The 26,547-nt window shown below is 43.9% G+C and overlaps 2 protein-coding genes across 2 annotated transcripts; one reads left to right on the forward strand and one right to left on the reverse strand.

The window, feature by feature from the left end:
• Positions 1 to 2,627: 2,627 nt before the first annotated feature.
• Positions 2,628 to 8,580, reverse strand: LOC101752747 (brassinosteroid LRR receptor kinase BRL3). Its single transcript, XM_004973187.3, has 4 exons — positions 8,164 to 8,580; positions 3,699 to 7,976; positions 3,033 to 3,073; positions 2,628 to 2,972 (listed from the first exon to the last, which is right to left on the reverse strand). Exon 2 carries the CDS (start codon positions 7,867 to 7,869, stop codon positions 4,213 to 4,215), a length of 3,657 nt encoding a protein of 1,218 aa, XP_004973244.1. The 5' UTR covers positions 7,870 to 7,976; positions 8,164 to 8,580; the 3' UTR covers positions 2,628 to 2,972; positions 3,033 to 3,073; positions 3,699 to 4,212.
• Positions 8,524 to 9,527, forward strand: LOC111257701 (protein kinase PINOID-like). Its single transcript, XM_022827741.1, has 2 exons — positions 8,524 to 8,565; positions 8,919 to 9,527. Exons 1-2 carry the CDS (start codon positions 8,524 to 8,526, stop codon positions 9,525 to 9,527), a joined length of 651 nt encoding a protein of 216 aa, XP_022683476.1.
• Positions 9,528 to 26,547: the final 17,020 nt, after the last annotated feature.

Genomic DNA, 26,547 nt, shown 5'->3' on the forward strand with positions numbered 1-26,547 from the left:
TAGAACCCCTATACTAATTCGCAAGACGAATCTATTAAGCCTAATTAATCCATCATTAGCAAATGGTTACTATAGTACCACATTGTCAAATTATGGACTAATTAGACTTAATAGATTTATCTCGCGAATTAGACTCCATTTGTGCAATTAATTTTGTAATTAGACTATATTTAATACTCCTAATTAGTATTAAATATAGGTATAAAGTTTAGGAGGTGATTCCAAATCACCTCCTGAACTTCCCAATTTGTTGTACTCTCTGACTCTATGAAAAGGAGTACCGGCAAAGGGCAGACCCTACATGTCTCTGACTCTATGTCTGGCTGCCTCACAATGTGACAATTATTGAGCGTTGCAAGGCAGTCCCATCCCTGACCTGGAAGTGGCCGGCAAAGATACAGGCTACGAATGGTAGGTCCACAGACATATGCATGCCTTCAGCAGTTCAGCTTCTGAACATCTGAGAATCGAGGACGGCAACTGTATGTACACCTCACATGTGCTTCTATTGTTTCAGATTTGACCTCCCCGTCATTTATAACCACAGCAACTTTCTTGACTCTAATAATTCACCAGTTAATAATGGACAAAGAAATGTTTACTTTGTCCTAACGCTTGTCAAGTTGTCACGGTACTACGAGCCCGCTTAACCACACAAGACTAAGGGTTCAGCACGGCAATGCAAGAGCCAAGAGGGCACCACATCCACCCACTCAACAGCCCAAATACAGTTTCATTGCAGCTAATAACCGCATCAATCCTCTTAGGCCCCGTTTGGATCATTGGAATTGAATTCCATCCTAATAATCATAATTTAGACACAAATTAATTAAGCTAATATAATTGTATGTGGAATATAGTTGTATATTATAGTTGGTGATATGGGAGAGATACTTATATGCTGCACTTCTACTATAGAGAAGCGAGTCTAAGAGCGTGCTATAAGAATTGAATTCCATTCTAATAACCATAATCTATAGAATCAATTTCCATCTCCCACCCCATGAATTTAAGATAGGCTTATATCTAAACTTTGAAAAGTTGTGGAATGCCACATTCCAACATAAATTAGCCTACTCTATTAAATAGATTCCAATTCCTTCAAAATGAAGGGACCCAAACAGGGCTTTAGAGTTTTGGGCATTTCACACCGTTCTAAATTATAGATTGTTTAGACATTTCTAGATTCATAGGTTTTATTATATACATGAACATAAAATATATATTGATATACATAACAAAAACTAATACCAAAACGATATAACAAAAACTAATACCAAAACGATATGTTATTTAGGCATGGTGGATCGGCTGGGGTGTTGGGGATGCTGCAGCACCCCCGCAGGCCATGCACATCCATGTAGTATTAGGCTTTTAATCCTCAAAAAAAATTTTACACATAAAACATGAGGTTTGCTTAAGTCTAAGAGTATCAGCATCCTCTTTGAGCATATCCCTCCTGAATTTGGGATCAAGGAAGTTTTGTTTTTTTTTCCTCGAACATGCAAGAGAGATGTGCATCATTTCATTAATAGGAGTTATATAGAGACCTAAACACACACATGCACCCACTATGACTATTGCAACTTAATCACCAGTGACATAGATGGTAAGACAAGACCACTTAATATAGCTTCTTGTTACAAATGAGTCCCAAATTGTATCAATCTAGAGTGTTACCATCCAATAGTTTGCTCCCCTGCAAACTAATGTAATTCTACCGTCTGCAAGCTGAAACAAATATAGCCTTACTTTAGTTGTAATCCCCGTTCAGATGCAGCTAAGCAATCAAATTTCAAGCCAAAATGTGTCCATACTCCATACCAAACAAAGCAAAGCCTATTTGCATCCTGCCCCAGGCCCAATCCAGTATGGGAGGGAGGCGTGGGATGTATACGGGCCAGACCAACGCGTACGAGCCCAAAAGGGCCGAGCACCTCCCAAAATCCTGAACTTTTTTATTTTTTATTTTTTATTTTAGCATTTTGCAAAAATATATACTCTGATGAAAAAATTGCAAAACTAGACTATTGTCAACGGCTAGGCCGGCGGAAGGGCCTTACCGTCGGCTGGCGAGAGGGGTATACCCCTTCGCACCACACTTTCAAAAAATCATAACTAATTCATATCAATTCGGATGGAGATAAATTTTATATGAAACTTGTAGATCTCGACGAGATCTACAACTTTGTAGTTAAAACTTTTTTCATTTGATGTCATATTGGTGCTCAAATAATCGACACAAATTTCAGATCTAAAATTCAATTTTTAGATCTGAAATTGGACAGCACACTTTCAAAAAATGATAACTAACTCATACGAGCTCAGATAGAAATAAGCTTTATATGAAAATTATAGCCCTCTCGAGATTTACAACTTTGTAGTTATGCAGAGAGCACTTCTAAAAGTACTTAGAGCCGTACAATCTCTCTAAACGTAAAATAACAAGCTAAGGTGCTATTCCAAAGACTTAACTTTTCGTCATCTTGCCAGTCTGTTTCCCATGTCTTAAAATCTTAATTGACATTGATTCACTGGAGCAAAAATCCAACTACTCCTACTGGGCAATTTAGACAAATTTAAAGGTGCGAAAAATAACAATCTCGAGCATGAAAACAAACTAATTGACAAAACTGATGTATATTCCTTCATAAGAAGAGAACAAAACTGATTAGGTTCAACAATCACCCATGTAATTTACCCAGTTTTTTTTCGATAAGGATGTAATTTACCCAGTATCTAGAAGACTGAAACTAAAGGTCTTTCTCCTGAAAGTCTTCAGCCTCGTACCTAACTGGTGCCACGCAGCCGTGCTCACATCTATCTCCGGCCTGATGCAGCATCAGGGAGCGAAGGATCAGATGCCGTGCTTGACCAACAACTCGTGCCGATCAACCAACTCGTCAATTGTTTAGGACCAGATCCGATCCGATCCGATCCAATCCTGATGGATGTCACACATCTGCACGCGCCTGCGAAGAACGGCATGTCAAAGAACGTATCTTAGCTGACCTAACACCAAATCTTTTTACCTGAAACATCCACGCTGTTCTGAAAGTGACATTTGATCACCCTGCTTGGAAAAAAAGGAGGATAATTAGCCTGATGAGTTCATAATTTTCAGTATTTGCTGGGGTAACATATGGCTAACAACTTTGCGATTTTCTTTCGGAATAATGTAAACATGGAAGGTAAAAGCACAATTTGGGATATTATAATACTCACTGATTACCAATTAGTCCTGGTTTGTCATCAGATAAAGGTTATGTGAGAATCTACAACACAGAGTTCAAAAGCATACGGTTTACTTTGACCCCATGTGACACACATTATTGGACTCACAGTTTCAGTGTGAAGAACAGCAGCCATCTTTTGAAAGCCCAAAAGCAAAGAATTTCGGTGAAGAATCTTCACCTTTGAGGAAAATAGGGGAGAGCCAGGTATGAACGAGCATCGTAAGATCTTCAGCACATAAGACTTTATTTGTCACACATTCAAAAGCATGAAAAAGTACAATTAACATAAGCAGAAGTCACAAGGAAAAAATTTGCACGTCATATAGCTTACTTCTAACCTTTGAGGATGCTCTAAGCTACAAATTCTGAAATGTAACTGTATGTTCGTTCCAATGAGTAAACGGAGCAAATTCAAGCCATGCACTACAGAGCAATAGATAAGGAAAATGGATCGGTTGTTACCAAAATACACACTGCATCTTCTTTCTTCTGTTGCTCACTTTGCCAGCAGCTTCCGTTCATAATCGACAATCTGATCCCAGGAACTAGTTCTACAAGTTAGTACAGCAGCCAAATGATGTATAATATTTCAGCAGCCCAGTTTTGTCAAGGTAAAATTAATCAGAATGAGACAAACTAAAGATATCAACAAAATTTACTGAAATGTGATCACGAACAACACATATAACTCGCAAAAACTGTACTGTTTTACTTTCTCAGCAAGGAAGACGGATGTCCAAGGAAAGGGAACTGAGTTCCAAGATTTGTATACCACCTCTTTTACTAAACTGGTGTCCTTGTGAAAGAACTCTATAATCGTGTCTCTGTTCAAGCTGTTGTGTATTATGTACACTGACTGAATAAAATTACAAATTTTTCCTTCCAACAGTAGTTACTTTTCTTTTCTGTTAACAGGAGTTAAAGTGGCTAAGCTAATATATCAATCGGAATCAAAATCTGTAGGAATCAATAATATTTACACTGATTTCTCAGATGATTCCTCTATATTTGCTGAATCGATTGAGAAGCCATCCAAGAAGCTGTTGTCTGAGTCAATTTGTAACTCTTTGAACATTGCCATAACCTGAATCATCGTAGGTCTGCGGTTAGGTTGATCATCCAAGCATTGGCAAGCAATCTTCAGATACTGATACAATTCCAATTCACAGGATTTTGTATCGGTCAATATAGGATCAAATATCTCGTTGCATTTGTCCTCCTTAACCATCTGCTTTGTCCAGTCAACAAGGTTACTGTCACCAAATTCTGTCGGATCGATTGGTTTCTTCCCTGAGAGAAGCTCCAAGAGCACAACACCATAGCTGTAGACGTCACCCTTCGTTGTGCAGATAATAGACTGGAAGTACTCAGGTGCCACATATCCAGGTGTTCCTAAGAGCTTGCTCACAGTCAGATGCGAATCAAGTGCATTCACAAGTCTTGCCATCCCAAAATCCGATACATAGGCATCAAGGTTATCATCAAGCAGCACGTTGCTCGACTTCATGTCCCGGTGTATGATGTGTGGGACACAACTGTGGTGAAGGAAGGCTAGTCCTCTTGCCGAACTGATTGCAATCTTTTTCCTTGCTTTCCAATCAAGATTCACATCAATTTTGGCTTTTTCATGGAGCATGACATCCAAGCTGCCATTCTTCATATACTCATACACAAGGAGACGCTCATCACCAATTTTGCAGTAGCCTAGCAACGGCACAAGGTTGCGATGTTTGATCTTGCCAATGGTTTCCATCTCTGCAGTGAACTCTCTGTCACCCTGGCCTGTAAAATACATCAGCTTCTTTACAGCCACAACACTGCCATCCTTGAGCTTAGCCTTGTAAACCTCACCAAATCCTCCTGTGCCAATACGAGTTTCTGAACTGAAGCCATTGGTGGCCTCATGTAGGTGGGCATATGTCAGCTTCCTTAATGGATTCTCAAATAGCGCCAAGTTGATGCTTAGTGGCTCGCGGGAACCAGAAAGCTTCCAGCTTATACTGGTGGATGATGGGAGGCTGTCACTATACCCAGTCTGAATCTCTTCAGTTTTACTTCCACGGGGCCTCCTGAGCTTGTATATAATGACTAGGGTGGCCATTATGAGCACCAAGAGTGCCACTGCAAGGAGTACAAATTCTTCGAGAAATTTTCTCCGCCCACTTGGGGAATGTTGGGAACTATCTCCAGTGCTGGCGTTGTGCATGCAAGGATTCAATGGGATGCCACAGAGGCCAGAGTTGTTTTCAAAGCGGGATGCAGGAAATGTAATCAGCTGTCCCGATGTCGGGATTTGTCCAGTAAGGTTGTTGTTAGAGACATCAAAGTCATCAAGGAAATGTAAACACCCAAATCCTTGGGGGATGACACCAGTGAGGTGATTGTATGAGAGGTCAAGTGCACCAATCACCTTCAGCCCCGTGAATGCATCTGGAATTGCACCAGTAAGACCATTATGTCCCAAGTTAAGGACATTGAGATACGCCATGTCCCCCAAGCTTGCCGGAATTGTACCTGTAAGGCTGTTGTACGAAAGATCAAGGAAGATCATGCTTCCGTTTTGATTGAACGTGTATACTGTCATTCCGGTGTATATTCTTGTGGAGGCACACGAGTGCACAGCTGGGAACTGGGCCAGCCGCTCTGGACGGATGTCAAGGAACTCAAACAGCACTCCAGCACCAGGGCAGATGTTGCCAGCCTCATTCCTGAGGAAGGCAAACTGCTTCCCAGAAACAATACCTCCAGTGATAAGTCCTGCCTGTGCTGCTAACTGCGGTGGTATTGTACCCGAGAAGTTATTGCTGTTGAGATCAAGCCAGATGAGATTGCTGCAGCTTCCTAACTCTGCTGGCACTGGGCCCGAGAGTGAATTCTTGTGCAGCTGTAGAATGGCAAGCTTCTGGAGGTTGCCAAAGCCTGAGGGCACACTCCCAGTCAGATTGTTGCCAGCAAGTGATACCCATATGAGATTCACACATCTGGTAATGGACGGAGGGATGCCTCCAGTGAAGCTGTTGTAACTTATCACCAATGTCTCCAGAGTAGTGCTATTGGAGCATAGTTTGTCTGGTATTTCACCTGAAAGATTGTTTGCCCACATGACCAGATCAATAAGCTTAGGAAGGAACAATACTTCTGGCGGAATCTGACCGTGTAACAGGTTGAAACTGAGGTCGATTGACTCTAGATTGCTGCAATTGCTGAGTGACGGTGGCACAGTTCCATTGAGGTAATTGTTCGGGAGGATGAGCTTTCGTAGTGATGGCAATGACGAGCATAAGTTTGGCATGATCTCCCCGTCGAGCACATTAGACCCAAGATCAATAACTTCAAGTAAAGGGCACTCAGCTGCTAGTGTGGGCAGAGGATTTGTCCCTGTGATATTGTTGAATGGCAGCCGCAGCACACGTAGAGACGAGATTTTGCTGATGACAGTAACCACAAAGTCCCCAGAAAGCTGGTTGTTGCCAAGGTCAAGCAGCTTAAGTGATCTGCATTTTGAGAAGCTTGCTGGCAGACCACCAGTCAGTTGGTTGCTTGATAAGTCTAGTTCAACCAGCGTTCTGCACAAGAGGCTCAGTTCATCCGGAATTTCCCCAGTGAAGTTGTTCCCAGCCAATGCAAGTTGCTTCAACTGTTGGAAAACTGCCGAGAACACTGGTATTGTACCAGAAAGAAGCTTGTTTCCAGACATGTCAAGTGTCTCCAAGCGGCTGCAGTTAGCAAGACTCTGTGGCAACCCCATGCCACTCAATCTATTGTATGACCAATCAAGCATTTTAAGGTTTGTGCAACCACCAAAATCATACCTGGAGATGTCCCCAGAGATGTTATTGCCAGCAATGCTCAAGTGTGTCAAATTGGCTGGCGCCATGGTCAAAAGCCTGCCAGGGAGGGCGCCGGACATAAGGTTCCCTGACAAATCAAGAACAGAAATTTGGCTGCACCGTGCAAACTCCGGGAGGGGTCCGGTGAACTGGTTGGCCGAGAGGTTGAGGTACTGAATACCATGGCAGCCGGTAAGGGAGTAGTTAAGCAAGCCGGCGTCTGACAGCATGTTCCTGGACATGTCCAGGGTGCTCAGCGACGGTGGGAACGGGAAGCCCCCGCCGGTAAGGTTGTTCCTGGACAGGTTCAGGGACTGCAGGCCGGTGCAGGATTTCAAGAACGCCCGGGGCAGCGTCCCGTTCAAGGCGTTCGACGACATGTCCACGTGGACGAGCGCGCACGGCGGCTGTGTCTGCGGCGGCGGCGCGGCGTGGTGAGCGGCGAGGTTCCCGCGGAACCCGTTGCGGCGGAGGTCGAGGCTCTGGAGCGCCGGGAGCGCGAGCAGCGCGTCCAGCCTGAGCCGGCCGGCGAGGGACATGCCGCTGAGGTTGAGCTCGCGGACGCGGCCGCCGTCCGCGCACGTGACGCCGGCCCACGCGCACGGCGAGCCGGAGGCGGAGGTGGAGTTGGCCTCGCGCCAGCCCGCGAGCGCGCCGTTCGGGTCGGCGGACACAGACGCGCGCTTGAACGCGAGCAGCGCCGCGGCCTCGTCGTCGGCCTCAGCAGCAGCTGCTCCCATCAAGTGGAGCAGAAGCTGCAGCAGGAGCACAACGAGCGGCGCCGCCATGCGAGCGGCGCCCATGGATAGTTCTTCTTGCTGTTGAAATGGTTGAGGGAGAAGGGGACGGATTGGCGCCCTGGGCGACCTCACATCGGAAGGGGATTAATCCCGAAAGAATTCGAGTGCGCCTGCGAGGAAAAGAACCAAATTTGTTTCAAACACTCACATCCTGAATCTTGAACAATCCGATGTAAATTTTAAGGTAATAACCCCCCAAATTAATCCATTCAATTCTTAAAAAAAAGAAGAAGGAGCGGAAGGCCAAGAATCTTTGGGAGGGAAAGCACAGAACACCAATGAGCATTTGAAACCCACCTCGCTGGGCGCAACAACTTCCTCCCGGCCGCAAACCGCATGAAGAAGGAAGCATTTCATAGGCGAAGAAGAGGAGCAATTTCCTCGCGGTCGCAGTCGGAGAGCTGAAAACGGAGCCACATGGGGCGAGCTGGGGAGGAAGAGAGGGATGGGAGCTACTAGAAGAACACACTAGTCGTTTGCTCAAGGAAGCGGGTGCAAGCCGAAGCAAGCTGCTATCCGGCCGGACAAGAATTTGGACCTGTTTGCTGCTGTCTGACGCGATTAGCGGAAAATTGGGCGAAAGCGCAGGAGAAACCCGGTGTTGTTTGCAGGATTACGACGAAATTCTTGAGGGGTAGGTTTGGAAGTTCGGGCTGAATGATCCTTTGTTTTTGTTTGCTTGCTCGTGCTGGACTCCTGGTGCGGTCAAACTTGGACCCGACCTCCTTTAGCCCCGTGCTTGCTGTGCCGCCGCTTTTGTACAATTGCACGGCAAAAGCCAAACCTCATTTCCTACGAGCTTCTCCACGGACAAAGATCTTATATCTGCCGTGGAAATTTGGAAGAAAATTAGGTGCGCACCGGATGCAAACCCCATCCGGTGCACACCCGTGCGCTCGCGTGACGCGTGGACGCCAATTCCAATCTGACGGAAGCGCTCGCGATACTCGTCCAGCGGCTCGCTCGCTCCGGGAACCGCGTGCGCCAGCGGCTCGCTCGCTCCGGAACCGCTACGCTCGCTCGCTCGGCTGCATGGCTCGCGAATCGCACAGCTGCATGGATGCGTTTTCCGACGGCTCGACCACCCCTTCCTGCCCACCATGTTCGCGGACTTCAACGCCGGCGCGGATTTCTCGTGCGTCGTCATGGAGTTCTGCCCCGGCGGCGACCTCCACTCCCTCTACCACCGCATGCCGGGCCGCCGCTTCCCGCTCTCCTCCGCGCGGTTCTACGCCGCCGAGGTGCTCCTCGCCCTCGAGTACCTGCACATGATGGGCATCGTGTACCGCGACCTCAAGCCGGAGAACGTGCTCATCCGGGGCGACGGCCACATCATGCTCACCGACTTCGACCTGTCGCTCGAGTCCACGACGTCGCCGGCGCTAGAGGACGCGAGGAGCCGCGATAGGGGGGAGGGCGCGCCGGCGCCATCGCCGACGTGCCTCCCGATCCCGGAGCTGCAGCTCGCGGCGGTGGAAGCGCCAGCGCCAGCTCGGGTCGAAGAGCGGCGCTGCCGACGTGAATGCGCACGCCTTCTTCACGGGCCTCAACATGTGGCGCTGTTGCGGTCGTCGCCCCCGCCCGTGGTGCCGCCCCCCGCCGCGCTGCACCGGTGCGACGACAAGGCCGCCGACATGCAGCAGCTGTTCGAACACTTCTGATGTCATCCTCGGCTCCTCGCCCATTCAGCGAGCCCCCAAAACAAACCAAATCAAACCAAGCAAAGTATTTTTGTTGTTGATCGATGCATAGCCAAGGCCCGGACTAACCATCCAGCTGGGGTAGCTAGATGCAAAGCCTGTGTTGACTAGCTAATTACTCTAGTAGTCCTCCGTACTCCATTAGCACACTGATGTTAATTACTAATCAATGGATTAATTTGATTCCAATTACCGCGCCAGTTCATCCTTGAGAGCCAAGCTCATGTCGGCATGATACTACCACCTGACGAAGAAGACGACGGCTGAGCTGGACTGACAGCGGCAGCACCGAGGAGGAGGACACGCGCGACTGCTGCACGATTAGCTGGCGTTAATTCCTTCCAGGCGGAGCCATGCATGCAGCCGAGCGAGCGAGCGAGCCGCTGGCGCACGCGGTTCCCGGAGCGAGCGAGAGCCGCTGGACGAGTATCGCGAGCGCTCCCGTCGGATTCGAATTGGCGTCCACGCGTCACGCGAGCGCACGGGTGTGCACCGGATGCGGTTTACATCCGGTGCGCACCTAATTTTCTTCCGGAAATTTTGGCTCCATGCCACGTATGCCGAGGTCTATCGAGTCCCTGCCACTCAATCTTAATTTTATTTTTCTGGAACATTTACTTCTTTCACTTACCTTTTTTTTCTTCAAAACATGAAAACATAATGTATGTAGACTCGTACCACCACGCCTTGCATATCCTCACATAATTGACAAAATCTCAACAAACACCTTTTTTTGCGAATAAATCTCCACAAACACCTTACATTGGCCATTGGGGGCACTTCGCTTGCTGCTGCTGAATCAAAAAAATATGTGCCAAGCCTAGAATTTAAAGCAAGTGGACAGATTGCAGTAGAAAATAATGTAAAAATCTTTTTATAAGTCTCTATGGCTTGGTCAACACAACTTATATTTTAAATTCCATATTTTGATGCGTCGCTTAGTTAGTTATGAGCATCTTTTTAAAAGAATAAAATGCATCTCTTTAAATTTATGTCATTGTGTTATCTAAGTCCCTAAAGTTGCTAAGTATCCAACTTGAGATTAAATTTTCCTGCCCTAAAAAAGTTCAAATATCCTAATCTATCTATTATCTAGTAGTTCGGCAACAAAGGATTAGAAATTACTATGCTAGTGAAAAGAAAAAAAAAATAGAAAGTAAATAGAGGTAGGAGGGGGTTGGGGGCATATTCCACGCCAGAGGAAATTTTCGGAGTAAAATACATGAATGCCCATTATACTTCTCCGCTTGTTTTAATTTGATCATTATAGAGAAAAGTATAAATCATGGTTATTAAAGTCAAAAGTATAAATGATGGTTATTAAAGTCATTCGACTCTATAAATACGGTCATTGGCTCATTAATTATATGTATTTGGATAATGCTACGTAGGTTTGACTAATGACACTATCGGTACGGTCATTATGCAAGGCAGGAGGCACAAGCTTCAAACAAAACAAAGAAAATCTAATTTTCTACCTACTTGATGCCTTAATTTATTGTCTTTATTAAACTTTTTTGAACAATATTGTCATTCTGAATGTAAAATGCTACATATGGATGCTTTTAGTCGAATTCGAGCTCTAATAGTTAAGTATAGATTAAACATATTAATTCATGAAACAGTTCTGGCTAATATTATCCAAGAAATTGCATCACGCCCAGGCCCAACTATAACCTCCTGTAGCTTCAACTCTCTCCGCCGCTGAATCTCACCAACGCTGGAACAGCACGTCGGGCCCCAAGGTTTGCAGAGTGGAGTCATTCCTCGCCGCCGCTCAAGGATGCAGAGTAGAGTGGTTCCTCCTCATGCTGCAGTTCGAATCAAGGAAATATAAAGCTTTCGCATGAATCAAGCTTTAGAAAATACTTAATAAGCTTCTAGTTGCACGAATCAAGCTTCAGCACGCACCAATTAATAAAGTGCTATCGGGATCGATCCGGTGAGTGTGGATTAGTGCGGCGGCGGCGGTGGCTACAATAGGTCAAACCTCAGTTGATTTCCTCCTGTTTGAGCTTGGCATGAAGTCATAGCGGAGGGGTGAGCTAGCACGCATGGAGCCATGGGCTAGCAATCTCCTTTGGTGATGGCACCTATGCTGGCCCGAGTAAAACCACCAGCAACATGGTGTTGCAGGCGTGAGAGGGGGCCAGTCCGCGAGCGGAGGGTGTGGATTGTCTTTGGTCAACATTTTGACGCTTTTCTGATGTGGTTTACAGGCGTACGTTAAATATAATCAAATTAGATTTTTATAAATAGAAAGGCCCAATTATTCCATGCTGGTTGTCCGAATACATATTGAATACATATTGCTAGAGAGCTAATGACCATATCGATAGAGTCGAGCAACCTTAATGACCATTATTTACACTTTTCTAAGTATAGTGGACAAATTGAAACAAGCCGACAACTATAATGTTCATTTATACATTTTACTCTAATTTACATATGTGTCTTCATCCCATGGAGGCAGACACGAGGTAACGGCCAAGACTGTGTGAACCTACTGTTTGTGCCAACTCAGCATGCTGACCACTTTTGAGCATTATCATCGCTCGTCTTTCTCAACGCTCAGATCCTCCGGCCACATATAGTAGCTCTCGACTACCATGCCTTCTGCATCTCTAACGGAGATACGTACTTCCTCCATTCTAAATTGTAGGTCGTTTTTACTTTTCTAAATTTATAAATACTATTATGCACCTAGACATACACTATATCTAGATATATAATAATATCTATGAACTAAAAAAGCTAGGACGACCTACAATTTAGAATGGAGGGAGTATGTGCTAATCATATCCATCATAGTTAATAATATCTTATATCAAGCATAGTATATCAATTTGATCATGTGTATATTGCTATACACATATCTGGACTATGCTATTTAGTCGTTTACATTCATGACTTATCTTCAAATTAATTAAATAAGATTTATAAATGGTACTTATTGTATGGACTGCATGCTCAACTGGAGAGCTAGACATCTATCTTTAGATAAAAAATCTCGGATGGAAAGAATCCATTCTAATGAAGTAACAAAGTATTAGTACCGGGTCTAACGACTATATTCAATGGGGGTTCATTAGTATCGCTTGGTGCTACGAGCCCCATTTAGTACCGGTTTCAATAGCTAGTTTCCGGCAGGGGCTCAATAGTACTGGTTGGTGCCTCTATTAGTATCGGTTGGTGTTATCAACTGGTACAAATGTTCATTGGACCAATTTGTACTGTTGGTAACACCAATCGGTACTAAAAGATGCATGTATAAAGTAGATTTCTTCTTCCTCCCCGAGCCTGAGCCACCAACCATTTGATCAAGAGCTCGGGCTCTTCTTCTCCATGGCGACCTCGCGAGCCTAGGGGAGGTGCTCCTCGATTTTTTCACGATTTCGTGGGATTTCACTCATCCAAGTGTTCTAACGGTTGGCAACTTCATCCTCCTTTCTTTCATGGCTACTATGGTATGTTTTTATGCTTTAGTGATAGAGAAAATTTTGATGGAAACGGTTTTGTAGTACCCACCATGGTTAATTCAAAGAAACACTTTGAATTCAATATAGATTTTCCGGTTGCAATGAGTTTGCATAATTTGTACATTCTACTAGTATAATGCCCGTGCTAACTCTACGACGATACTTCATAATGCAAATCAAATAAGCAAAGCGACACATATTTTTGATTTATTTTTGACAATCAAATATAAAATGAAATATATTTAAGATCCATGAAAAAAAGAAATGCTACGAAGAGTTATTATATTATTGATCATGTAGCCAAGCATTGGTTTCAAAATAGTATTCATGATATCAAGTTTACTTCACCACAAATTGTAGTGGAAAACAAAAAGATAACTTGTGATTGGTAACGTAAATTCCACATATACTTGTGTCCACGTAAGTTATTTCAACCGTTCATTCCTCTCAGAAGATATCCATCCAACTATTGAATTTCTCAGCTGGCTATGATTCTCTCACCCACCCATGATTTATCTCACCATTGATTTTAAGATGGACGATTCAGATAGACCATGTGGTCACAGGTATACGAGAAAAATTCATGTCCACTTGTAGTTGAAAACAAAAGGACGAGTACATAACTTCAACTCCAGAGCACACTTGTCTGTGTCCAACTTCCGATAGCCCGAAATCAGTCAGCTGCATCAAAGTCCCAAAAAAAAGCATCAAAATTCTAAAACTTCAAATACCATCAGAGCTAGCAAGGTCATTAATCTGAAGAATTCCATGAACATCACCGGTCACATCTCATATGGCCATCACAAGAGAGAAACAAGTTGCCGGCTTTAGGCGTGTACTGCAATGCATGGACCTGCAAACAGAAAAAAATGGCTATTGTTCAGGATTTCAAAAAAAAATGCAAATAATATATCACTGGTCAGAGGCTCATAGCTATTATGGCCCCCACCACCACCAAAAAAATGTTCATGCTAACAGAATACTAAACCAAGGGGAATACTTCGGCAGATTTGTGCAAGGAATGGTAAGAGGCCTAAACAATGAAGCATGGTAAATTGATAGTGCAAGTAAAATCTGATTTTTTAGTCATATATATATACAGTACCAACCTGAGTAGCAGTAGATGAAGTATCTGTTTCTTTTTATCATCTGAAAGTAAAAAATGGTTATTCAGTATGGTCCTGGTGCACAGAAAAAGAACTCAAGCTAAGCAAGTTCATTATCAAAGAAAAATCATCGTCAGTTCTGTTACCTTCTCAGTTGGAGGTGTCTTTGCATAATAGCATCAAAGAATTACCTTCAGCCCCTATTATCTTTATTTTTATAGCTTGTTATCTCCATAAGCCAGTTTCAAAGGAATGGTAAAAGTGCATTTTTCCTATTCTTCATGGTCGTGACGCCTTGGTCTACTTTTCATCTTAAATATTACATCTTCTTCCAATCTGCACAAAGGAGAATAGCTTTCAAAGGAAAATGTGTAATCATAGAAATATTTCCAGTGATCACACAAAGCTCGCACAAAGGAAAGGAACAGCCCAATGATGTACAGCAAGTTAAGCCAAGAGATGCTCATAACCTCAAAGTGCAGCACATTTATATAAGCAAGTTCCCTAACTGATGGACAACAGTTCAGTTTTGCTAAGAAGTGCTCGGGGAGGTAGAAGGACATCTGCAAGTGCAATATCCATGGCACTCCACAACAACCAAACAGTCTGAGCAGTAACCAAATTGCTCTTGTAATCGAAGTTTAATTATCTCAACAATTGAACCATTCAATTGCAACAGCTTCTCACCTTTACTACTAGAAATATGAGCATTCGTTCTTGACGTTAGTACCGGATAGCTTTTCGTCCGGTACTAACGTGTGAAATTAGTACCGGGTAGAAATTTTTGGTCATCGGAGACCTTTTAGTAGCGGCAATAACACCAATCGGTACTACCATTTAGTACCGGTCGGTGTTATTGGCTGGTACTAAAGGTCTCTCCACGGGTTATTTCAAAAGGAAAGCATATCTAACTCAATCAAATGTGCTATGTAGGTGAGATGGCAAGGAAGGTTCGCACGAGGTTTAAGGTCGTGGGTTTGAATCCCACGGACCGCGCACCCGCATATTACGCGTGATGTGCGTGTGCGGGGATCTCCCGGCTGTTCGTTAATTTTTGTCCTTATTTTTTTGGACGCAGAACCAACCGGTACTAAATGGTGCATTTAGTATCGGGCATTTTGATCGGTACTAAATGGTGTGGCATTTAGTACCGAAGAAGCAGTACCAGGCAGGCGCCTCGTACTAAATGGGTTACTAACCGATACTATAGATTACTTCCCTACGGGAGCTCAACAATTCCAAGTAACATCAACGAGCTCACAATCCCCCCCCCCCCCCCCCCTTACAAACAGTTCATGACAGCCCAATGGGCATCCCTAAGTCAACCCATAGTGAACGATTGTACTCTTAGTTGCAAATTTAAGTTCATGGTCACATGTGTAGTTCTTATTCATAAAATTTGGTGCTATCATAAAATTTGTCTTTTTATGCCAGGCTAGTGTTATTTGTGCAGTAGCCAGTACATATTCCCGTGCTACCCTACTCCCTTCTATGCTACTATTATTCAGTAGTTTGTTTCTAGGTGCACCAAAGCTTTGAGTGAAATGTAAGAATTTTTTTCTTTTTCCGAAACACATTACTGATGCAGACGCTCACAAACGCACGTAGACTCAACTCACACGCACACAACCCTATCACTATAAGAGACTGAACCGATAAACTTTTGAGATTGACGAAGTCACCACTAGCGTCTCACTATCGACAGACACTCACCATTGAAAGAAAATCATCTGTTGAATCTTAAAATAAATCCTGAAAAATACAAATCATCTGTTGAATCTTAAAATAAATTCTGAAAAATACGAGCACTAGTGCCGAGTCAAGAACTCAAATCCTGGTGCACATGTTCTACCATAAGGAATCTTAACAGGTGGGTTACATTTAATTCGCGTAACAAAGTTTTTCTAAGGTTCAGTTAGCGCGCAGAAGTACTTCCAGGTATTCTGATCTTGTTTTTTTTAATCTTTTTCCCTCTGGATATATATAGATATGTATAGGAGTAGGTGTGCTATGATAGATGTTGGAGATGACCAACAAGTGGCAGGCCGGACTCAAAGATGGGCCATTGCTTTCCCAAGTCCAAGTCTTCGCCGGCCTCAGAAAAAGCATGCGCATGACGGATGGCAACGTCTGCTGGATCCTTTTTGTCATTTAGTGCCCCGGAAATTAAACGAGAGAATTCCTATATGGCATTAGAAAAAAAACGTAGTTTGGCATTGAAAAGTTTTGTCTTTTCTAACTGCCACCTAAATATTTCTTTGTTCCTTTCTTTACGTTAGATTTGCTGTTAAGTCTGACATAGAAAGATATTTTTGCCCCTCATCCCTTCCAGTGAAATATACAGCACAAAGCACATATCACATAGCAGCTCTGGCTAGAACGAGCTGATTCATGGAAGATACAGCACAAAGTTTGACTTTTTTTATTTTAGCTTTTTTCACGAAATTTTTTCACAAAATACACCCATAGGTGAACTAATTTAAAAAATGGACTCATAACTTGGCGCCAGGGTGGCTGGCGCCAAGCTAACATGTCTTGGTGCCAGCCTCCATGGCCCCAAGGTCCAACCCCTGGATCTTATGTGGCAAGCTGCTGACGGCTTACGTGACGAAACCTTAGCGCCATAGATCTTGGTGCCAAGGCTTGGCACCATAGATCTTGGCGCCAAGGAGCTGGCGCCAAGCCTCCTACCACAGGAACGCCATCCCTTTCTTTTCTTGCTTCTTCATTCCAACTTTTCTTGCTACCTTGCTCCTCCAGCGTCGTCGCCCGTCACCGCCGCCGCCCTCCACGCGCGCCGCCCCTCGCCGCACCGTTGGTTGGGGCTGACCGCCGCACCCCTGGGCAGGCCGCCGGTGGAGGTTTGGCCGCCCGCCCGCCCCCACCCCTGGGCGCCCATTGGTGGCCGCCCGCCCCCGCCCCTAGCCGCTGGTGGATGCCGTGTGCGCCGTCCCTTACAGTGAGTTAGGTAAGAATAGTTAGTTAGTAGAATAGTTAGATAGATTGATTAGTTAGATAGATAAATAGATAAGAAGATAGAATAGTTAGGTAGAATTTAGATAGGTAGGTAGAATTGTTAGATAAAATAGTTAGATAGATAAGTTGATAGATAGAATTGATTAGTTAGATAGATAAACCCTAGATAAGAAGATAGAATTGTTAGGTACAATTTAGATAGGTAGGTAGAATTGTTAGATAAAATAGTTAGATAGATAAATTGATAGTTAGATAGAATTGTTAGATATGAAAACTAATTTAATTTGGTAGGTTTTGTGTATGAATTGCAACGATAGAAGGAATACAGAATACTCATGACACTATTTAACTAGGTGGATGTGCTTATAGATAGATAAATAGATAAGAAGATAGAATTGTTAGATAGAGAAATAGAGAGTTAGATAGAATTTGCTTTGTATGTAATTTTGTTTACGTAGTTAGATATATAGTTAGTTACATAGTAATATAGTTACTACGATATTTAGTTAAGTAGTTATATATACATATTAGGTGACATAGTTAGTTAGTAGTATTTAGTAGTTAGTAGTGAATTGATAGTATCTCATTTCATACTAGAGACCTTATACTTAGAATGCTTCATTTATTATGGACTAAATGAATTGTGCATCGTTATATTTATGTACTAGATGGACAACAAGGTGAACATATATCATGGAGGCACCGTGGAAAGGGATGATTATGGATGTGTTAAGTTTGTTGCCATGCAATGCGAGGTTGTGATATTCGATAAGAAGCCTTTGTTTAGTGAGTTGGTTGCAAGGGTTCGGAAGGAGCTACATTGTCATGGAGATGATGACATCGCAGTCAAGGGCGTACTTCACCTAGGTTCCCCTCTCAACATTCAAAGGAAGATGGTCCCAATTCGGTGTGCAGACCAGTGGGAGAAATATGTGAGAATGGTTATGAACGGCCATTCCCCAAGTATGGAAGTGGTTGTTCGTTGGGTGTTAGTTGATCCAATTCCTCTTTGGTTTTTCCGACCAATGGGTCAGCGGGCACACTTCAACCCTCCCGTTCCGGAACCTGTTACAGATGTGGAGGTTGCACCTACGGTTCTCGATGCTGAATCTGCCCCCAATGAGGTAGTTGGAGATGTTTGTAGGACTGTTGATGATGTGGCAGATTCTCTTCATGAGATCCTTTTGACACAGAATCATCCAAGTAAGTGTCTTATCAGTTTCTCTTGTTGGGAGCTAACCCCCTTCGTTCCATCAATTTGTTCTTTACTCATATTTCTACTTATGTTGCAGGAGACATTCCTGAAAATGTGGATGTGCCTCCAGTTGCTGCGCAAGTGCAATGTGGAGATGGATTGCATGGCTCCAATAGTATTGAAATTATGAATGATGAAGATGCATATGAGATGGGAGTGGATCTTGATTCTGATGATGATCGCCCTATTGGAGAGATGACAGAGAGTGATGTTGAGATGTTCAGGCGTATCTTCCCCGGCTGCCGTGATCCGAGAGTTCAATGATCTTACCCATTCCGATCAGGCGTTTGCAGAAGGATGTGATGATGAGCTCCTAGAAGCTCTTGAGCCCGGCCCTAATATGGTGATTGAGGAGGGTAGGGTATTCAAGGACCTCCCCGCATTGAAGAGGTGGTTGCAGGCGTTTGTGGTGATACGGAAGAGACCTTACAAGGTCTTGCATTCATATGCGCAGTGCCGTTACACAGTTGTGTGTGACAAGGAACGGTGCCCATGGAGGGTTTGTGCAAGAAAGCGAAATATCACAAAAGTTATCGGTCCACATAATTGTGCTGACCATGAGCTTACAATGAGACATCGGCAGTTGACATCTACCCTAATTGCCAAACGGATGATGGGAATATTGCAGAAACAACCCAACATGAAAGTTTGGACAATTATCATTACCGTTGCAAATATTTATGGAGGTTATGTGATAATTTATGGTAAAGCTTGGAGGGCTAAGCAATGAGCATGGCAGATGATATATGGGGACTGGGAGTCTGGGTATGAGCAGCTGCCAGTGCATTTCAATGCAATCAAAGCGGTGAATCCAAGCATGCATTATGAGTACATCCCAAAATCAAATGCTTGGAAGGATGGGAGGCAGATATTCGGGCGTACGTTCTGGTGCTTCCCTTAGTGTGTCGAGGCCTTTAGGCACTGTCATCACGTCTTCTCTATTGATGGTACATTTTTTATTGGCAAATATAGGGGCACACTTCTTATAGCCATATCTTGTGACATGAACAACATGTTGGTTCCTTTGGCATTTGCATTGGTTAATAGGGAGAACAATGACAGTTGGGGATGGTTCTTGAGACTAGTCCGGATACATGTTGTTTGGCCTGATAGGGAGGTTAGCGTCATATTTGATAGGCACCAGGGCATACTTAATGCCGTGCAAGAGCAGATAGAGGGGTATGCACCTTTGCATCATTATTGGTGTACTTGGCACCTTGCCGAGAACCTACTTCGTAAGGATGGTGTGAAGGATAATTTTGAGCTGTTTCAGGTTACTGCTTGTCAGCTTGAGGACTATTACTTTCAGCGCAAGTTGGAGCAGGTCAGGTCCGCAACAAATGCATAAGGTAGACAATGGCTCGCAGGTTTGATGAGGGATTTGGATAAGTGGACTAGATCTCACGACGTTGGTGGATGGAGGTACGAGTTCAGTGCAGCAACATGGCGGAGTCATTCAATAAGTTGCTATTAGGGATACGTGGTATGCCCATGAATGCAATTGTTCAATTCACCATTGACAGGCTTGTTGCGTGGTTCAATGAAAGACACGCCAAAGTAGAAGCGTTGCAGAGTGTTGAAGAGAGATGGGCTAAAAAATCAAAGAGACACTTGAGCATTGCAAATGAAAGGGCTATCACACATGAGGTTCAATGTTTTGACCTCGCCACAGGGACTTATCAGGTAGAGCATAGGAGCGGGACAAGATCCGACGGCGAGATATGAGAGTCGAGGATACATGTGGTAGTCCATCGAGATTTCAAGTGCACTTATGGTAAGCCAAGGCAGTACCACTTCGTATGTTCTCATTTGGTGGCAGCAGCTAGGCATCGCAACTTTGATATCAAGAGCATGATACCTCATGAGTTCAGTGTAGACATGCTTGTGCGCACATGGAGCCCCCGCTTCGTGCCTTTTTGGGATCCTAGAGAGTGGCCTTCATATGATGGGCCAAAATACATTGCAGATCCAACTTACCGTTGGAACAAGCGTGGATCAAGGAAGAGGATTAGGCACAAGATGACTATGGATCAGGTATCCAAAAGAACGAGGCATGGTAGAGCAACACCATTTCTTACTGATCCCGAGCAGAATGAGTGCGGCAAGTGCGGTAGACTTGACCATAATTCACGCACTTGCCATTGGCAGATTAGTGAGGTGCGACTAATGGTTTTTTTTCATTATTTCATATGTGTCTTCTTCATTCACTTAATTATGTGTGTCTTAATTTATGATTGTAATTGTGTCATTTACTTGTACATCTCTAAATTTATGTTTCATTGTTTACTGATTTTATATGTCATTGACTTTTTGTAGGATGGCGCAATTCCACCTACTCGACCAGGTGTACGACCAGACCCACCGAGGACGTCTCATAGCGGGGGAGGGACGTAATAATCTATACATGTTGATCTAATTTTTGTAAGCGTACACGTGTTGTTCCTCAAATAACGGAAGACTTTGTTTGTTTCCATGCAGATCCTTCCGCTCCTTCACTCTAGAGCCCACGATGGGTTCTTGGTGTTACAGTACGATGACCGCTACACTCCTTTACTGGATGAAGTGCCCTCTGGTATGTTTCTATGGTGTCAAGTTCCACATGCCTGATCGAGTAGCACGTCAGTTTGGGATAAGGCAGATTTGGCCAACTCCTGCGATCTCGACTAGAGTGGAGTTACACAAGTAGGTGTTTTGCTATTTCAATTATCTCGTGATGGTCCATTACCATTAAATAAAGTTTGGCAACTTATAACATCTAACGTGACTGCAGGGTGGATCGTAAGAAGAAGAGGAAGGTCTCTGAGTGGCACGATTTCCACCAGGCTTAAATTGAGCAATGGGATTAGTTTCACGACAACGTGGATGAGAATGACGACCCACACACAAACAGTGAGTACAGGCGATACCAGACTTGGTTCCAAGGTGAGACGCGTAGCAAGCTGAGGGTACAATGGACACAAGATGACTACACCGACATCCAGTCGTCCGACGATGAAGACACGGTGTACGACCAAAGTACTCGTGCAGGAAGGCAGGTGGAGACAGGACCAATCCTGGATAGGATGGTAAGTCAATTGCCTTACTTTTCTATGTTAAGTTACTTATTGATTTAGTGAGTTAGTTAGTTAGTGACTTAGTGCCATTCATCATTTATTGATTTAGTAGTTTAGTGGCTTAGTGACTTAATCATTTAGTGGTTTAGTGACTTAGTGAGTTAGTAAGTTAGTGACTTAATCATTTAGTGGTTTAGTGACTTAGTGAGTTAGTGGTTTAGTGACTTAATGAGTTAGTGACTTAATCATTTAGTGGTTTAGTGACTTAGTAAGTTTTCTAGACGTAAGATTCAAAATATTCTTTCAAATACTCTGTTAATACGTTACATTCTTTCATTTAACTAGTTTTTGCACAATAGCGACTGTCAAGTCGGCTTCGCCATGCGGCTGCTCGTTGTGGTTGCAGGACAGCCACGATGCTAGATGTGCACGTTCCATCCCCACGCGGAGGAGGCGTTGGTTCGTCTAGGCAAGACCCGTCAGGGTCCAGAGCAATTGCGTCCGAGCATGAGGACGATGATGATGATGACGACGACGACGACAATGGGGATCAGAGGTCCGAGGGGCTTGACCCGTCTCAGCTCCAGGACGCTCCCTTGACTCAGCCTACATAGGTTGTAGGCACTAGACTACGTTGCCCATGTTCTCCTTACACTCCAGGCACCGACGCTCTTGGTCACAAGGGTAAGGATAAGACTAGGAGGCGGTGAGGGTACTATTGTGGACTTTGTAGTAGATGCTAGTGTAATATTATGGACTTTATGGTAGATGCTATTGTACTATTATGGACTTTCATTATGGTCTTTATGGACTTTCATTATCGAATGTTTGGGACTTTCATGGACTTTGTGGACTTTTATTATAGACTATTGTGTATATGGACTTTCATTATTTGACTATTGTGTGTATGAACTATCGGGGACTTTCATTATGAACTTTGTGGACGTTCATTATGTACGGACGTTCATTGTTAACTATTCTGGACTTTTGTGAACTATTGTGTGTATATGGACTTTCGTTGTGTATATGGACTTTCGTTTTGAACTATTGTGGATTTTTATTATGAATGTGCCATATGCTTGTATGTTTGTATTTAGGTTAAGTATTCATCTCATAATTGTGTATGGATTGCATCAAAAAATAGGGAAAAATTTTGTCGAAATTTCACTAAGAAGTACCCTTTTCATTTTCTACGAAAATTTCACTAAAGAGTACAACTTTAAAGTGCATTACGTCGCAAAATAAACATACATCGTCTACCACTTGCATGCCCATACTTAAAGTGCATTACATGACAACATAATGAAAAGTCCCACAGTAGACAATATTGTTCATAAATAAACCATAGAACTAGAAACTAATGAAGACTACTGAGTGCAACGAGGCCACTTTCCCTTCCTCAAGGCATCGGGATTCTCCTTAATCTCTGCTTTCGCTCAGGGCGCACGCTCAAACTTCCTCTCCCTGTCTTCCCTTTCCGCAGCAACATGCCTTCTTTCCTCCTCTTCCTTGTGCTCCTTTTCTGCAGCCTCCTCTCTGAGGCTCTTCTCCATCATCTCCTTCCTCTCTGCATCCCAGCGCAACATATCCTCCATCTCCTCCTTGTCTTCAGGATTGATCTCAGTGTTGATCCACTGCTCAAAATCACAGAGCAGTGGAGGGGTATGCAACAAATGCAATTGTTAGAAAATAAAAGAACATGGAAAATAATTATAACACAACAACAATTCCTTACCAACTTGTTAATGCGGCGCTGACGAAGTGTAGGCTCAAACTCAAAGTTGGAACACATCCAATACCTCTGCCTATACGTGTCATGTTCATCGGACTTGGCTACCTTGCAAGGATCGCTGCAAAAGCACATAGGCACTGGAACACCACTAGGCAGAGGCAATGGGTCGAAGGCATTTTCAGTCAGCTTGGCGCCATAACTACAATTTAGTTTATTTCGTTGTAAGAACCGAAAGCACTTAACAATAAACCTACAATTAGGGTTTCCCATTTGATCCACAACAATGAACGCATAATATAACTGCGTGCGCTGAGGTTACCTTGGTTTCCTAGCTTTTCCACACCTCGACATCCTATGGTTGCATGAAACCCTAAGTTCAAAAATCCAACTAATATATAGCGAATTGATGTGAAAAAAAGCTACGAGGGAGAGAGGATACCTTGCTCTTCAAGATCCACGCTCCGAGCCATGCGGAGTCGAGGTGGGCTGAATCCACCGCGGCTCGCCGACCAGCTGCCGCGCTCTAGCACCGACATACCACCTCTCCGCCACCGCACTCCGCGCCCAGCTGCTCCCTCGACATACGGACCGCTCGAGGCCAGCCTCAGTGCGCCACTCCCCGATGCTGCTCCCCCGGTGAGTGGCATTTTGGCTGTAGTATTTGCAATTTCAAGGGGCAACTGCGTACTTGTGCATGCCGGGATGTGGAGAAGCTATGGGGAGCCATATTTTTTGGCTTCCTGCGTGTAGTAAAAAAGGGCTCCAGCTCCAAGTACTTCGACCTCACAGCTGTTTGACCGTTTGGTAGGGCTCCCGATGAAACCGACGGTGGAGCTGTTTTGGAGCCCTACCAAACCCTACCAAAAGGCCCTAATCTGACCTGCCCAAGTAACTTTTGACGGAGGCGGCAGCACCGGGTGGTGGTCCGTCCAGATTACTATGGTCGCCGCCGTCCAGCACGGTGACGGTCAGCGACAAAGCTGACAAGCACCCGCGCACCTACACTTGTGGTACCGAGTGCTTCGACTAGAAAAAGGTTCTATTTGAAGGACGGCAGCCATGGTTGAGCTGCTTGCATCTTCATTGTTTATATGCCACTTCTCCTTCCTTGTCTAGGTCATTTTACAATAACGAAGGCTAGGAAAAATCGTTATGGATTTACAAGATGTTTTCAAGAGGTGATCATGAACCCTTTTTGGTGTTGTCTTTGCTCTTTGCTTCTTGCATGTTTGTCTTTTTCCTGGGTAGCTTAGTCTGTGTAATATCGGAGGAGTTTTGTTGACTACTAATTTCCTTGGGCAACTTCGGAACTTCAGGTGATGATTCTCTGTTTTTGTTTACTTGCTCGTGCCCGTGTCCTGGTGCATGCATGCGGTCAAACTTGGATCCAACCTCTTTGATGTAGCCATGTGCCGGCGTGCCGTCGCTTCTGTACAAATTGCACTACTGCAAATCCAAACTCCATTTGTCATTTCCTGCAAGCTTCTCTACGGAAAAAAAAGATTTCTCAGGCCATGGAAAATTTGGCTCCATGCCACGTGACGTGTGCAAACGTCTGCTGAGATCTGTCACTCAGTTTCTCTTTGGAACATTGTATTTTTCATTTACTTTCTATGGAAATTGCTAACACGTGCCTCTACCTACAGCCCTGTGATAAATGTTATATTTTTTTTTCTTTTTCTTGATTTGGATGCAACGTTTTTTAGAATTTTTAAGTTGTAATAGTATGAATCCCGTTGAAATACACAACGCAACAGACACAAATGTTATTATCGGTACCTTTTCCTTGGGCTTTACCCGCCCATTCTTCATTATATATATATATATAAGAACTCCGATGTTAGTTGTGAAGTCTGACAAACAAGTAGCAGCAGGGCGTCTGCTCCACCATCTCCGCAAACAAGTGGCAGGACTCCAAAGGTCAGCAGCCATTGCTTTCCCAAGTCCAAGTCATGTTCGGCTTCAAAAGCGTGCGCTCAAGGATCGCAACTGCTTGAGAGCAACATCAGGATCCTTTTCGGGCCCCGGGAATCCAACCTGCCCAAGTAACTTTCGTTCGATGCGCGTAATTACACGATCAGCGCAGGGTGGTGAGTGGTGACAAACCCGTCCAGCAAGGCGACGGTCGTCGGCAAGCACGACCTGCGTGCGCACGTACGTCCAGCTGCACGAGCGGATCGAGATTTCCTATCTGAGAACAAGGCTTGGTCTCTCATTTTTTTTCCATGAAAATTCCTCAAGGGCTTGGAAATTTCTTACTTTCCCGTCACATTTTTTTTTGAACCAGTTGCTGAGCAGTTGCTGAAAGGCTTACAGCTTATTACTGCCTCCCTTCTTTACCCCTTAGGCCAAAAGCACATCCCTGTTGCTATCTATACGACTTTGCTTTGATGGGTCGCATATATGTAAAAATACACTGGGCATGGAATAATCACGAGGATCAACAACTCTTGCAACCAACTTCTCCAGCACTTATTGCCTCTGGAAAGAGACAACGCAGGTGGATGCTTAGCAACGAGGAATCACTTTTGCGAAGTGTCTTGCCACTTGGTCATGCATGGGTGCCTTTATTGACCTGGGGGAGTGATCCTTAGGCAAGCCCGTCAAATTAAACTCAGCTTCTATCTCATCCAAGGTAGATAGATATGGATGTCCCTTTGAGCAAATGTAATTGCGTGCTGTACCATGCACGCAGCGGGTAATTTGGTACGCAAGAATAATCAACGTTACATGCTAATGCTATGGAAAAGAAAAAGACCAATTACAGTTGTGGATCCGGACGGACTTAACTTGCTGGGCCTCTCTCATTGCTGGACCAAAATGCGAGCCTCCCGAGCAGGCCGAGGGAGCTGGAGGAGCTCGCGAGTGTGTGGGCGGGCGCCGGGCGACCAGGAGGTTCGCGGGAGCGGTTCAATAATAAGACATCTGATTTTTTTTATTAAACTATAAACACTGAAATACGTTTACACAATTAAAAAATGGCTACATGCATATTCTAGCAATGTTCAAATGAATTTTATTGATGTTATTAATTTATAAAAGTAGAATAATCCAAAATATTTTTATATCTTAAAAAATGAATTTGCATCGCTAACAAATTTGTCTCTAAAGTGAAATAAAATTTAACATAGTAAACAAATTAATCTAAAAAGTGAAAAAAATGGTGCCATGCATGAACAAATCATTCTACAAGGAGAACAAATACGTGAAAATCATAAACAAACTATTTTTACAACGGACAATGTAGCCAGCAAAACAAACAAATAATTTAATACCGCCAACAAATTAGTATACAAAGTGAACCAAATCAATCTACATCGTGCACAAATTATTCTTAAAGGTGGATAAAATATGTTTGCAGAACGAATAAGTTAGTATAA

Source organism: Setaria italica, chromosome VI (assembly GCF_000263155.2).
Source record: "Setaria italica strain Yugu1 chromosome VI, Setaria_italica_v2.0, whole genome shotgun sequence".
In the NCBI taxonomy this organism is placed as follows: domain Eukaryota; kingdom Viridiplantae; phylum Streptophyta; class Magnoliopsida; order Poales; family Poaceae; genus Setaria; species Setaria italica.